The sequence below is a fragment of the Homarus americanus genome, unplaced genomic scaffold (genome assembly GCF_018991925.1).
Source record: "Homarus americanus isolate GMGI-L3 unplaced genomic scaffold, GMGI_Hamer_2.0 scaffold42643, whole genome shotgun sequence".
Classification (NCBI taxonomy): Eukaryota; Metazoa; Arthropoda; class Malacostraca; order Decapoda; family Nephropidae; genus Homarus; species Homarus americanus.
Window position 1 is genome coordinate 2,925,428 of NW_024747582.1, and position 14,492 is coordinate 2,939,919.

The 14,492-nt window shown below is 35.7% G+C and overlaps 1 protein-coding gene across 3 annotated transcripts in view; it reads left to right on the plus strand.

Moving 5' to 3' along the window:
* LOC121879708 (aldehyde dehydrogenase, mitochondrial-like) overlaps positions 1-14,184 on the plus strand; it is a 32,829-nt gene extending 18,645 nt beyond the window's left edge. Inside the window, exons 9-14 of one of the 3 annotated variants that reach the window (XM_042386456.1) lie at positions 2,709-2,893; positions 3,753-3,917; positions 7,432-7,589; positions 7,896-7,970; positions 11,020-11,104; positions 13,956-14,184. In XM_042386456.1, the coding sequence (XP_042242390.1) occupies positions 2,709-2,893; positions 3,753-3,917; positions 7,432-7,589; positions 7,896-7,970; positions 11,020-11,092 (656 nt within the window). In that variant the 3' untranslated portion in view covers positions 11,093-11,104; positions 13,956-14,184. The remainder of the gene's footprint in view (positions 1-2,708; positions 2,894-3,752; positions 3,918-7,431; positions 7,590-7,895; positions 7,971-11,019; positions 11,105-13,955) is intronic. The other 2 variants (XM_042386454.1, XM_042386455.1) reach the window with 2 other exon arrangements.
* The last annotated feature ends 308 nt before the right edge of the window (positions 14,185-14,492 follow it).

Below are 14,492 nucleotides of genomic sequence, written 5' to 3' on the forward strand. Positions count from 1 at the left end.
TTTGAACTCAATCATACTCTTCTGTGTTCAATGACAGAAAATAAAAGTTAATTTTTTCTTCCAGAGTTGTCAAATGTTCAACTATAATAGGAGTCATTTCTTTTATGCAGCTTTTACGTGTTCAAAATTACCATCTTTAGCTCTATTTTTCCAAACTACAACTTTCTTTTTAAATGAAACCAGCTTATCCGTCGAAGTGAGAATGTTTTCATATCTACCTTGCATACTTGTGTTGACGCTATTAAGTTGTGTAAATATCTCTGTTAAATGTTCCAGCTTGGAAATCCAAAATTAGCATTGAAGATATTCACAGAAGCATTCATGTTTTTCTTCTTCAAAAAATACAAGTAATTTTTTCTGGAGTTCATGTATGCGACATAGCACTTTACCTCTTGAGAGCCATCTGACTTGTGTGTGTAAAATTAAGCGCTTGTGCTGGGAATCCATATCAACACAAATTTGTTCAAATAAGTGAGACTTCAATGGTCTACTTTTAATATAATTAACCATTTCAACAACTTGGTTTAATACTTGCTTTAATTCAACTTGTATTGTTTTTGAAACTAGTACCTCCCTATGTAGGAAACAATGAGTACGTATAACATTAGTATTTTGCTGTTGTACGAGCGATACAAAACCTTAAATACAGCCTACCATAGATGGTGCCCCACCAGTACATATTCCAACACATAATCAATTCCATTTTTCGAGGTAGGCAGATAAAATGTCAAAGATATCTTGACCTCTTGTAGTGAGTGACATTTCTTTGCAACAAAAGAACTGATTTATTATTTGGTTTCCATCAATAAAGTGAATAAATGTAAGTAATTGTGCTTTATTGCTAATGTCAGTAGATTCATCAACTTTTAAAGCAAATTCTGAGTTCATTCTGTACATTTTCCTCTATATCAGCAGATAAATACATTATTCTCCTATGGCTTGTATTAATTGGGAGCAGAATTTTGCTTATTTCTTGTTCGGCTTCATCACCTAACATGGTTTTAACCATCTTTCTACGGGCGGGCAAGATAACCGACTCCGCTAAAGTGTGTGATTTTGTTTGTAGTGCAATCATTTCGGCTATCTCAATAGAAGTGACTTAGAGCCTTCTCAGAAACTGTAAACTTTTTCTGAAAATACTTTCTTTGCTCGGATTGCTGTTCTAACAGTCTTTGGAAATAATTCAGATCTTTATCTTGAAGATGTGAGTGTTTAGTTATAAAATGTCTCTCTAACTTGCTGGGTACCATGCCTTCATTAAACATCCTTTCACCACAAACAACACACAGTGGGAGAGGTTGAGCCTCGTTACCAGTCCAATGAAACCCGAACTTTAAATAGCTATCCCAGTATCGACGATTGGGTCGAGCTTTCGCCTTATTATCGCTAGGCTTAGTTGCTTTTGTTGAACGTTCTCTTTCAGATTCACAATCGTCACTGTTGTTTCCTCTTAATAAACTTATCCATTTTATGGGTAATTTAGTCAATATGAATTGAATCGCACAAAGAGCACAGCTTGCTAACAAAGCCAAGTATCAAACTGAGACAAGTGACATTTAATAACTTAACGGTCCGCAAACGTGAAGATATTTTCAGAATCTTTTGTTCAGTTTCATTTATTTTAGCTCAAGAGCCTTTCAAAATCAATTGAAAAGATGAAAATTTCTACTACTATGAATGAAACAAATTGAAATACTGTATAGTTATGGTCCTGATCCGCTGCAATACGTGAGGACGTGTTAAAAAAAAATTTCAACACCGTATATTTTCGCTCAATAGTTTTTTTCAAAATCCATTATTGAAATGAAAACTTCTGCTACAACTGAAACATAGTTATGCATTGAATGTGTCTATAAGACGTAAATTACGAGGATAGATTGATGCGAATTTAGTTCTTATCCTTATGAAATTTAAGACTAAAAATTTAATAACACTGTCGTACCATAATTAACCTAAATGAATTGAATTACACAAACCACCTCTCATTCTTAGTTTAGTTGTTTGCCACTTTGACAGTTATATTGTATATGAACTTTATTACGAATATCAGTTGTATTTTTCACATTTTGAAATATAATCTTGCGGCGCACCTAATTACATCTTGTGGCGCACGGTTTGGGAACCACTGCCTTAGACTATTCCTTGACACAGGGTCATGCAACTCCTAAACTCTTGTTGTTGTGTTGGTGACAGTTTCTACACCTTAAACAAATTCACACCTAGGTGGCCCGAGGCCTGGCCTTCTCGTATATGAGGGGCATTCATTATTATTATATTCACTACCATGACAACCCCTTGAGGTGCCTTGTTGTATATCCACAGCATAACATGAAAATACTGTGTTGATATTTCATAAACTAGTACAGTATACAGTAATAATCATGACAACCTCATAGCTACTGAATTTTTAGGGCCATGCAGCTATGATTACAACTTTAAAAAACACACAACCTGATGTGAAATGACCTCTCGCTCGAGTACAGTATAATCTTTCTTTGTACAGATTGCATGCTTGTGAACTCTTGTAATAGTATGTACAGTAATATCATTATTAACACGTTTATGGATACAGTTCATCCTTTCATGTGTATAGAATTATAAGCTCTTGTTTTCATATTACTGATCATTATGACTTGTCTTATGAAAAAAAAAAATGGGTTGATTGCATGTTGTATTTATTTTTGTATAAATTTTATATTTTTTCCCAGTGGATGAGGCTGCAGAATTATGCCACACAGCAATGTTCGGTAACCACGGACAGAACTGCTGTGCTGGGTCCAGAACTTTTGTCCATGAATCCATCTATGACGAATTTGTAAAGCGAGCAGTAAAGCTGGCAGAGGAACGGCCGGTTGGTGACCCATTTGATGAGAAGACACTGCTGGGGCCTCTGGTACAGTACATGATTTAGATCATTTGGATAAAACAAAAATTAGGGAAGACTAGTGAGGATTTCTGCCTCGGTGATTACATAAATTATAGAATCTTATTCATGATGTTCAGATGTTTTTTATACTGTACCGAACAGTATCTAAAATGTTAAATAAAGGGGATAACTAGACCTATATTTAGGAAATGGTTTTGTTAGAGGAAAATATGAAGGGTTGAGCATTAATTAATCACTTACATACTTGAAGCAACTGCTCAGGAGTGAAGTAGCTACGGCATCTGTACTGCATTCCCACCTTTCGGGAGGTAGCTTTAGCAATGTTGATGATGTGTGGCTTCCATGACATATTAGAGGAAATGGGGACTTTTTCATTTACTGTATTTTGTCATTCTATTTCTTCTGTCGTCTTAAATTAAGTGATTTTAGATGTATATAAGGACTTAGGCTATGATATAATGGAATTTTAAACATTGTTACATAAGTACAGTATGCACATAGCATGTTTTCCCACTTGTGTATAAATCCGACTTAAGAACGTCCTCAGGAACAGAACCCTTTCATAACCCAGGGACTCCCTGTAAGTCATTTCATCTGCATCTATTTCATGATATACTTTAATTCAATAATAATAATAGACTTAAATGAACATGAATTAAGCCTAAATCTGAATTAAAATGATCCAAATTAATGAGGGTACAGTGTATAATGATCCTCAGAATAACAAAAGTGATGTAAATCTTGATGATATACTGGTAGTTATCCCCAAAACTACTAAATGGTGAATGTCTTAATATAATCGCTGTACTGTACCTGTATTCTCAAAACAGGTACAGCTTCTTAATTATATGATGAACTTTTTCAGGTGAGCCAGACACAAATGGAACGTGTGTTGGGCTACATTGAGAAAGGTAAGAGCGAGGGCGCAAAGTTGGAATGTGGTGGCGCACGTCTCGGCTCTGAGGGATACTTCGTCTCGCCCACGGTCTTCTCCAATGTGACAGACGACATGACTATTGCCAAGGAAGAAGTGAGTGTTAAAGTGACAGACATGTCTGTTGCCGGGGAAGAGACGAGTGATATATTTTTGTTTATGTGTATGCGTACAGTATGTGGTTGGGGATTTATGGACACTCCTTTACTGTCCATCTTCAGTCTTTTTATGATGCATTTAGCTGTGGAGTTAGTGAGAAAGGATAAAAATTATCACATGATCAGCAACCCACCTTAGTTCACCTTTAAGCTGCATTTACACATTGCCTCTTTGTGCAACAAGAGGTTGCCTCATGGTGTGTGCCCCAAACCATGCCCCTTCAACTTCATTTCACTTTCGGCCGATGATTGTCACGGGATATCGTTCCAGAATTTCCTATGGATTTTCTGTTCTTCGGTCAGTCTCAATACACTTGCAGCACAAGCATCAGCGATACAATCTTGTCCATAGACATAAGACACTGAGCGGAGTAAAGGGTGCATTAGTGCATTCCTCGGATATGTCTTGAGGCATGAAACATTAAACAGATGCCATGTAAATTCAACTTCAGATTAATCACCCAAATCTTCATGTGAAATAAGCTAGAATTTCTAATCCTAAGGCAGTGGTTCCCAAACTTTTTTTACCCAAGGCACACTTTAGAACAAGTAAAAATATTTTGGTGCACTTTGTACATAAATTCGAAAATTTATTCAAGAGGTATTTATACATATTAGCATAGCATAACGTAAAAATATAGATAATTAAAAGTACATAAAAATTGTATGTACAAGTACTTACTTCTTTATTCAATAAATGAAGCAAAGTTATCAATGAGAAACATGCGCTTGATGATTTTTGGCAATGTTTTCAATGTTGGGACGTATTTGAGAAAGACAAACCCTCATTTCTTCTTCGATGCATCAAAACAGATAAAGCTTTTTAGCTACTGAGGGGTATTCTTCTTTAATAGCAATCCAAAATGTATCAATAGGTAACTCAGCATACTTGATTTTAAGTCCACGATCACTGAATATAGATGCCAATTCCTCTTCTTCACATAATTTTAGACCAATATTAGATGGAATTTTTATGAAGGGATTTTGAACTCAATCATACTCTTCTGTGTTCAATGACAGAAAATAAAAGTTAATTTTTTCTTCCAGAGTTGTCAAATGTTCAACTATAATAGGAGTCATTTCTTTTATGCAGCTTTTACGTGTTCAAAATTACCATCTTTAGCTCTATTTTTCCAAACTACAACTTTCTTTTTAAATGAAACCAGCTTATCCGTCGAAGTGAGAATGTTTTCATATCTACCTTGCATACTTGTGTTGACGCTATTAAGTTGTGTAAATATCTCTGTTAAATGTTCCAGCTTGGAAATCCAAAATTAGCATTGAAGATATTCACAGAAGCATTCATGTTTTTCTTCTTCAAAAAATACAAGTAATTTTTTCTGGAGTTCATGTATGCGACATAGCACTTTACCTCTTGAGAGCCATCTGACTTGTGTGTGTAAAATTAAGCGCTTGTGCTGGGAATCCATATCAACACAAATTTGTTCAAATAAGTGAGACTTCAATGGTCTACTTTTAATATAATTAACCATTTCAACAACTTGGTTTAATACTTGCTTTAATTCAACTTGTATTGTTTTTGAAACTAGTACCTCCCTATGTAGGAAACAATGAGTACGTATAACATTAGTATTTTGCTGTTGTACGAGCGATACAAAACCTTAAATACAGCCTACCATAGATGGTGCCCCACCAGTACATATTCCAACACATAATCAATTCCATTTTTCGAGGTAGGCAGATAAAATGTCAAAGATATCTTGACCTCTTGTAGTGAGTGACATTTCTTTGCAACAAAAGAACTGATTTATTATTTGGTTTCCATCAATAAAGTGAATAAATGTAAGTAATTGTGCTTTATTGCTAATGTCAGTAGATTCATCAACTTTTAAAGCAAATTCTGAGTTCATTCTGTACATTTTCCTCTATATCAGCAGATAAATACATTATTCTCCTATGGCTTGTATTAATTGGGAGCAGAATTTTGCTTATTTCTTGTTCGGCTTCATCACCTAACATGGTTTTAACCATCTTTCTACGGGCGGGCAAGATAACCGACTCCGCTAAAGTGTGTGATTTTGTTTGTAGTGCAATCATTTCGGCTATCTCAATAGAAGTGACTTAGAGCCTTCTCAGAAACTGTAAACTTTTTCTGAAAATACTTTCTTTGCTCGGATTGCTGTTCTAACAGTCTTTGGAAATAATTCAGATCTTTATCTTGAAGATGTGAGTGTTTAGTTATAAAATGTCTCTCTAACTTGCTGGGTACCATGCCTTCATTAAACATCCTTTCACCACAAACAACACACAGTGGGAGAGGTTGATCCTCGTTACCAGTCCAATGAAACCCGAACTTTAAATAGCTATCCCAGTATCGACGATTGGGTCGAGCTTTCGCCTTATTATCGCTAGGCTTAGTTGCTTTTGTTGAACGTTCTCTTTCAGATTCACAATCGTCACTGTTATGTTTCCTCTTAATAAACTTATCCATTTTATGGGTAATTTAGTCAATATGAATTGAATCGCACAAAGAGCACAGCTTGCTAACAAAGCCAAGTATCAAACTGAGACAAGTGACATTTAATAACTTAACGGTCCGCAAACGTGAAGATATTTTCGGAATCTTTTGTTCAGTTTCATTTATTTTAGCTCGAGAGCCTTTCAAAATCAATTGAAAAGATGAAAATTTCTACTACTACGAATGAAACAAATTAAAATACTGTATAGTTATGGTCCTGATCCGCTGCAATACGTGAGGATGTGTTAAAAAAAATTTTTCAACACCGTATATTTTCGCTCAATAGTTTTTTTCAAAATCCATTATTGAAATGAAAACTTCTGCTACGACTGAAATAAACTGAAACATAGTTATGCATTGAATGTGTCTCTAAGACGTAAATTACGAGGATAAATTGATGTGAATTTAGTTCTTATCCTTATGAAATTTAAGACTCAAACTTTAATAACACTGTCGTACCATAATTAGCCTAAATGAATTGAATGACACAAACCACCTCTCATTCTTAGTTTAGTTGTTTGCCACTTTGACAGTTATATGTGAACTTTATTACGAATTTCAGTTTGTATTTTTCACATTTTGAAATATAATCTTGCTCTTTCGTGGCGCACCTAATTACATCTTGCGGCACACGGCTTGGGAACCACTGCCCTTAGGTGATACAGTAATATCTCTGTTAGCTGGAATCCCTCAATCTTGGAACTCTCAGATAGCCGGAATTGAAATTTTCTTGGGAAAATTCGTTTCCAAAGCCGGAAATTTCCAGCTTTTGGAACGATTTTCCCAATACCCAGAAAATTTTGGGATTAGGAGATTTTTTTGTTCCTGGTTTGAGAGATGAAAATCGGGCACATTTTTTGGAAATTCTGAGAACATTTTACGTTATCCGGAAAATTCCGGGAACGAGGGATTTTTTCCGGCTTTGAGAGACGATGTAATGGGCAATTTTTTTTATTTACCCTGGTAATTCCAGATCTTTGGGCCTGTACAAGTGATCCTCAAGTTCAGCAGCATGGATGAGGTGATCAAACGCTCCAACAACACAGAGTATGGCCTGGCTTCTGGTATTATCACCACCAACATTAACAAGGCCATAATGTATGCCCAAGCTGTTCAGGCTGGATCAGTTTGGTAAGATTATTATTTTGTTTATGGTTACAGTATATTATATAAATATTCTATTGTCAATGTCTACTTGATTTTCCATAGTGCATTAGGCTCATGTCCATTTGACCTCTCCTATAAACTATTACAGATTACAGAAATTCAAAATTATGCTACACACAACCTGCCATTATCTCGCCTCTCAATTTTTTTTAATTATTGCTCACAAACATTCTTTATCAACATGATCTTCTACCATGTTACAAGAGCTGTCATAGTTGCTAGAAGGAATGAGAGAGGGACAGTGTTATAATTACCATGATGTTGTTTCAGGGTCAACTGCTATGATGTGTGTCTCCCACAAACACCATTTGGAGGATACAAACAATCTGGTCATGGACGGGAACTGTGAGTATAGTGAATTACAGTCGTGTACAGTACTTGCTCTTTCTTGATTAAAAACACTTGAGGACTATACTTTTGGCTTATCTGGGAAATTTTGGTTTATAATCAGCACCAAAAATTGTGCGTTATCTGATACTGTATTTATTGTTTTGTAATACAGCGGTCCCTCGGTTAACGAACACAATTCGTTCCAAAAGGTCATTCGTTAACAGAAAATTTCGTTAACCGAAACCGTTGTTTCAATGGGATTTTGGGTAATTGGTTCCAGCTCACCGAAAATTACATAATATAGTTTGAGCGTTGGGAAATGGGACCTCCCCTCAGGAGAAAGGGACCATTTTGAAGAGCTTAGATTTCATTATAGATCTTTAGTTGATTTATACGATTAAATTGTTGGCTTTTCAATTAAAAAAATATTTCAATGCAATTATATAAGTTTTCATTTTAGATTAGCCTTAGAAATATATTTTTTACTATTGTGTATTATTTTAGTTGAAAGACAAAGTTTCTAGCTCTCTCCTTACATATATTTAAATGTATACTGTATATAATTGAAAAAATAGTATAATTTTAAGAATGTACAAAATTTTACTTCCGTATGGGAAATCTTCTATTCAACTTTAAGACCAGCACTTTTATTTTTGGACAAAAAATCCATGTACGGTCTTGGATATTATATTTGAAAAAAAATTTCTAAGTTATATGAGAAACATGATTTTCTCATCGGCCTCCCTAACTATTTTTTTTGTGGCAAATTAGTTCTATTGTTTATATTTAAAAAATGAAGTTAGGAAATTAGTTGGCATTTCCAATAAATCCCCTAATAAAGATTTTTGTGAAAATTTTTAGTGATATAAAATTAAGAATAAATTTTAATTTTCAGTTTGTTAGATGCTGTTAAGTTATTTACCAAAGGGCAAACAGTACCTGTTAAATCTAATTTTCTTCCATTTAATGCTTCACCTGTTTACTGCATTAATTGTGTGATCATTAATTCCTTATGAAATTGGTATAATAAATTTAAATATAGGAGTTCTTTTTTTTCTTGTGTTGTTTAAGATTAGGAGTTTATTCAACTATAAGGGCTGGTTGAGCTTCTAATTGTAAATATTCTTTGTTAGGAAGACTGTGCCATTGCTCAGACAATTTCTTAAGAAGTAAGTCTTGCTTTAATTTTACTTCTTTTATTTATTTTTTTGGCGGTTTTAATTTATACCAGGAGAGTGTGATTTTTATGGGTCACATTACCATTAGCTTTAGTTTGGTTTGCTTCTTGTTTAGCTGAAACAAGTCGAACTCCCTTTGATTTTGCAGAAAGCGAATCAAGTTGGTGTCAGGATTTAACACCGAGTACAGAAGAGGTGGTTTTGCGTTGATTTTTATAGCCGAGTACAGTATGCTAGAATTTTATTTATAAGTGCATTATTTACATTATTGTTTTTAGGTGGAGGTCCTTTTATGCAAAATTAGTAGGGGTAAGATTTGCATTTATTTGAGTTCGAGGAACTCGTCTTCGTTGTGACAAAGCTAATTAGAAGTAGGGGTGCGGGAGAAGGAAGAAGAGAAGGAAGTGGGGGTGGAAGAGAAATCACCCCATGCTTCATGCCCTCATTTCACCCATAAAATTTTAGGTTCACTCGGTGTAATTCAAAATTATTTTCTTTAAATCAACACTGCACGGCACTATATATTTTGAATATGTAAAATAAATTTCAGAATGACCAATAATTGTACAGTGACCCCTCGGTTAACGAACTCAATCCGTTCCAGAAGGTCGTTCGTTAACCGAAAAGTTCATTAACCAAAACCATTGTTTCAATGGGTTTTTGGGTAATTGGTTCCAGCTCACCGAAAATTGCCTAAATTCAACAAAAATGGTAGAAAAGTTCACTTACTTTGAGGTGTGTATGTAGAAGGCTCCTGGATGATGATGATGATGATGGGAATTAGAATGGGGGTGGAGGAGAAGGAAGAAGAGAAGGAATTGGGGTGGAAGAGAAGTCACCCCATGGCACCATTTCACCCATAAAATTTTAGTTCTCTTGGTGTATTTCAAGATTATTTTCTTTAAATCAACACTGCACTGCATTATATATTGTCAATATGTAAAATATATTTCAAAATGACCAATAATTTGCAAAAAAAAAGTGTTTAGTTGAAGAGAGTCTCAAGCAAGATGTTACCTCCAGTGAAAACAGAGAGAGACTAACGCCTGTTTGCTGTGTTAAGAGGCTGGATGCCGCTCATTAAACTAGTCACTTTACCTTCAATTATGTTCAATAATTGTTAAAATGACTAAAAAATTGAATATTAAACTTTTAAAATTATTGAATAGTATAAACTTCTTGATATTTACTAAAATAGTAAGGAATTTAAGCCCTAGAACCGATTAATGTATTGGCAGACTGATACTAAAGCTGGTTGCCCGGTCAGTGCAAGCGAAAACATGTTGAGGTCGGTTCGTAAGAAATTCGTTAACCGAATTTTTTTTCTTTAACCGAATTTAAGATCCTTATGGAAGGCAGTTCGTTAACCGAAATTTCGTTAACCGAGGGGTCACTGTACTGTAAAAACGTAAAAATAGTCTATGTTCAAGAGAGCCACAAGCAAGATGTTACCTCCACTGACCAGATACAAACTGACGCCTTTTTGGGTGAGTCAAGTGGCTCATTGGCGCACCAAAAACTAGTTTCCTGTAGTGCAATTATGATAAATAAGTGTTAAAATTACTGTACTAAAAAAAATGAATATAAAACTTGGAAAATTATTGAATAGTACAACCTTCTTGATATTTACTCAAATGGGAACGAATTTAAGCCCTAGAACTGATTACTGTACTGTATTGGCGGACTAATATTCCAGCTGGTGAGCAAGCGAAAATATGTTGACATGATTTCGTAAGAATTTCGTTAACCAAATTGAAGATTCTTATGGAAGGTAATTCGTTAACCGAGGGATCACTATATAATATTATAATATAATCATCTTACCGCAAGAAAGGTAAATTTTTTTTGGTGTGTGAGATATAAAACTAATCTCTTGTCTCCCACAGGGGCAAGGAGGGCCTGGATGAATACCTAGAGACGAAGACCATCACAATCAAGGTACAACGCAAGATGTCTTAGATTAAACGTAAGGTACATACAAGTTCATATAATAATGCAGAATCAAGTATGTGCAGCTTGTTGTATGAGAAATATCCGGTACATTACAATATAGGCAAACAGTTCTTGTGTGGGAGATACTATATATTAATGTAGACTGAAAGCAGGTAAGCACATGGTCTGGCTTCCTTGTGCATATTGTTGCAGGGCAGAAGTGAATACCAGGTAGTTTTGAGTGATGGCAGTGTGGAGAAAGCTATTGAAAATATGAAGAATGGAAAGGTGGCTGTAAGCACAGGCAGTGTCGGTGTATCAATGGTGACCAAATTGATTAATGCAATCATGAAGGAATGTACTGTTCCAGATGACTGGAGAAAGAGTGTGATTACCTGTATGAATAATTATAAGGGTAAATGTGATGTAATTGAATGTGGAGACTACAGGGGCCTGAAGCTGCTAGATCAGATTATGAAGATTTTTAGAAAGTGTGATTGAGTAATTGATAAGGGAGAGGGTACTTTGGGTTTATGCCAGGTAAGGGGACTACAGAGACAATATTTATGGCTAGCCAACTACAAAAATATATCTTGGGAAAGAGGTAAAATTGTACGACATGATACTTAATGGTATCATGTGACATAGTAAAGTGGGCAATGAGGAAGCTACAAGTCAAGGAGTACCCTTTTTAAGTGGTTAAGGCATTATATGAAGGCTCAAAAACCTGTGAGAGTAAAGAGTAAGGAATTTTAGGTAAAAGTAGGAGTCAATCAAAAGTGTTGTGAGCCTCCTTTGTGGTGCTGGAGGCAATAATACAGAACTTTAGGACTGGCCTCCCCTGGGAGCTATTGTATGCTGATGACTTAGTGCTGATAGAAATGAGAGAGTGAATGTGGTGAAAACTAAAGTATTGATTAGTGATGTGGGTGAGGGACCTGTGGTGGAAAGTGGTCATGTGCTGTTTGTAAGGAAGGTATTGGCAACAAGTGTGGAAGGTGGGTTCAGAAGAGGTGTAATGAAGTAGATTGTGGGATATTGTTGAGTGTTGCGTATGTGCAGGTAACCATGTGTCCACAGCAAAGTTGGAGACACTTTGTTGATATGAGTGCTGGTGAGGGTGCTGAACCCTACTCAGTTGCAAGAGTCAGAAGTGGCTGGAGGAAGTTTAGAGAACTACTACCTTTATTGATAGCAAGAGAACCTTCCCTCCTAGTGAAAGCAAGAATGTATGTGACTGGTGTGAGAAGTGTGATGATGTGTGGCAGTTAAACAGGATGACAAGTCGAGTTGAGTGAGTTGTAACAAGATTGGTGAGGTGGATGTGTAATGTGACACTGTTCAGAGCAAAGATGGTGGCTGGGTATTGAGAGCATTGGTGAAGTCCTGCATAGAGACAGACAGGGATAATTTGGTTAAGTAGCAAGAATGGATGAAACCAACTGGATCAAGAGGTGGAGGAGTTAAAATTTGGAGGGGAGGTAAACCAGGGGCAGGCCAAGAATGACAGGGAGAAGATGTAAGAAATGCCATTAGTGTTTGAAACCCAATAAGAGAGGCTACAAGAGGCCAAGCAGCATAGAAAATAGCATAAAGTGATGGTGTTGAATTCTATAGCGATTCTGCCAGTGTGTATATATATATGTTATTGGGGGAGTTCTTGATTAACATTTGTTTAGCAGTGCATGAGTTTTTAAATGCCACATTGATGTTCCAGGTTTTTAGTTTTGAAGGAATGTGTGAGAAATTTTTGTGAAATGGTAATATTAAGATATTCTTATGGTCATGGGTGGGCTTGGGATCAGTTCTATAAAAAGTTTTCTTAGTAATGTTTAGGCATTTGTCTATGAAAGATCTAGGGTATTTAAGGTTTGAGCCAATATTATATATATATTTGTATTCCTCATCGATGAATTCCGGACTACAAATTCTCAAGGCACGTAAAAACATTGTTGAAAATACTGACTGTTTGACTTTATTATGGTGGGCAGAATAATAATGAATGTATGAACACACATTAGTTGGGTTTCTATAAATACTGAACTTAAAAGTGTTACCTATTCTGTGTATCAGACAGTCTAGGAATGGCAATTTACAGTCTTGCTCTAATTCCACAGTGAATTTGATCGAGGGGGCTAAGTTGTTAAGTTGTGGCAGGAAAGCTTTTAGGTCCTCATTACATGGCCAGAGACATAATACATCTTCAACATATCTAAACCAGACTGCTGAGGGTGGTAAAATATTACTTAATAGTTTTTTTTCAAAGAATTCCATATATAGGTTGCTTAATACAGGTGAGAGTGGATTACCCATTGCCATGGCAATGGGTCACAAATACGCAGACATCTTAAGAACATAGCAGAAAAAACTGACATTTTGGTAGAATCACTATGGAATTCAACACCATCACTTTATGCTATTTTCTACGCTGCTTGGCCTCTTGTAGTCTCTCTCATCGGGTTTCTAACACTAATGGCTGGATGAGAAGTAGACAAGAAACAGACGAAAAGAAAAAATATGGTTAAATATCATTTTAGAAACACATCCAGTATAATGGTATAATAAATACTTCTCGGCTGCTTTGTTACTTGTCTCGTTCTCACCTGGAGCGTCTTATAGGGGGGTGAACGAAAAATAACCAACACAGCAGTGTTGGTTTATATTTTGTGTAATGTCTTAAGATGGATTTTGCGAGTATCTACTGTTCAGTATATAATATACCAATAATGACAATTTTAAATGTGTTTGTTATTTCTTGCTCACTCTATATACTGGTGTCTCTTATGTAGTACTTATGCATTAATATTTAAAAGCCCCCAAATGCAAGAAAACTCCTTTAACTTCTAATTCAATATTTTTATAGTAATTATAAAAAAATTTTGTGTTGCAGGTTCCTTCCAAGCTGTATCACTCATGAAAGAAGGGCATAAGAAACCACCACAGAATAACATAGTATTTAATTTTAGTATGTGTTGAATTAATTTGATGCCTCAGAGGTGAAGGTGCATGATCATGTTAATAATTTACTGTTGGAAACCTGCATATTAATGTGAATGTCAAGCTTTAAAAGAAAACTCAATATTGATGTGAATTTGTAATGCTTTTGTGGGGGGGGAGGGCACAACAGATTGGTATAGATGGATGAACTGAAGTGTAGTCACTGTGGACATTCTTCCTCCTGTCCATTATTACGAGTTTGGTCGCATTACAGCTACGACCGTCATCAGGGTGGGCGGCGCAGCACCAAAAGCAGTGCATAGTCGTCGTTTCACAAGGCAGAAAAACATTCCTCCTAAAACCCATTACCTGCCAATGAAAGCAATGTATGGTGATTGTGTAAATATTAGTGCTCAGCATTGGACAAGCTAAACACTTCACATCTAAACTCTCATCACTATGCACAGCTTTCATGAATAGAAGAACAAGT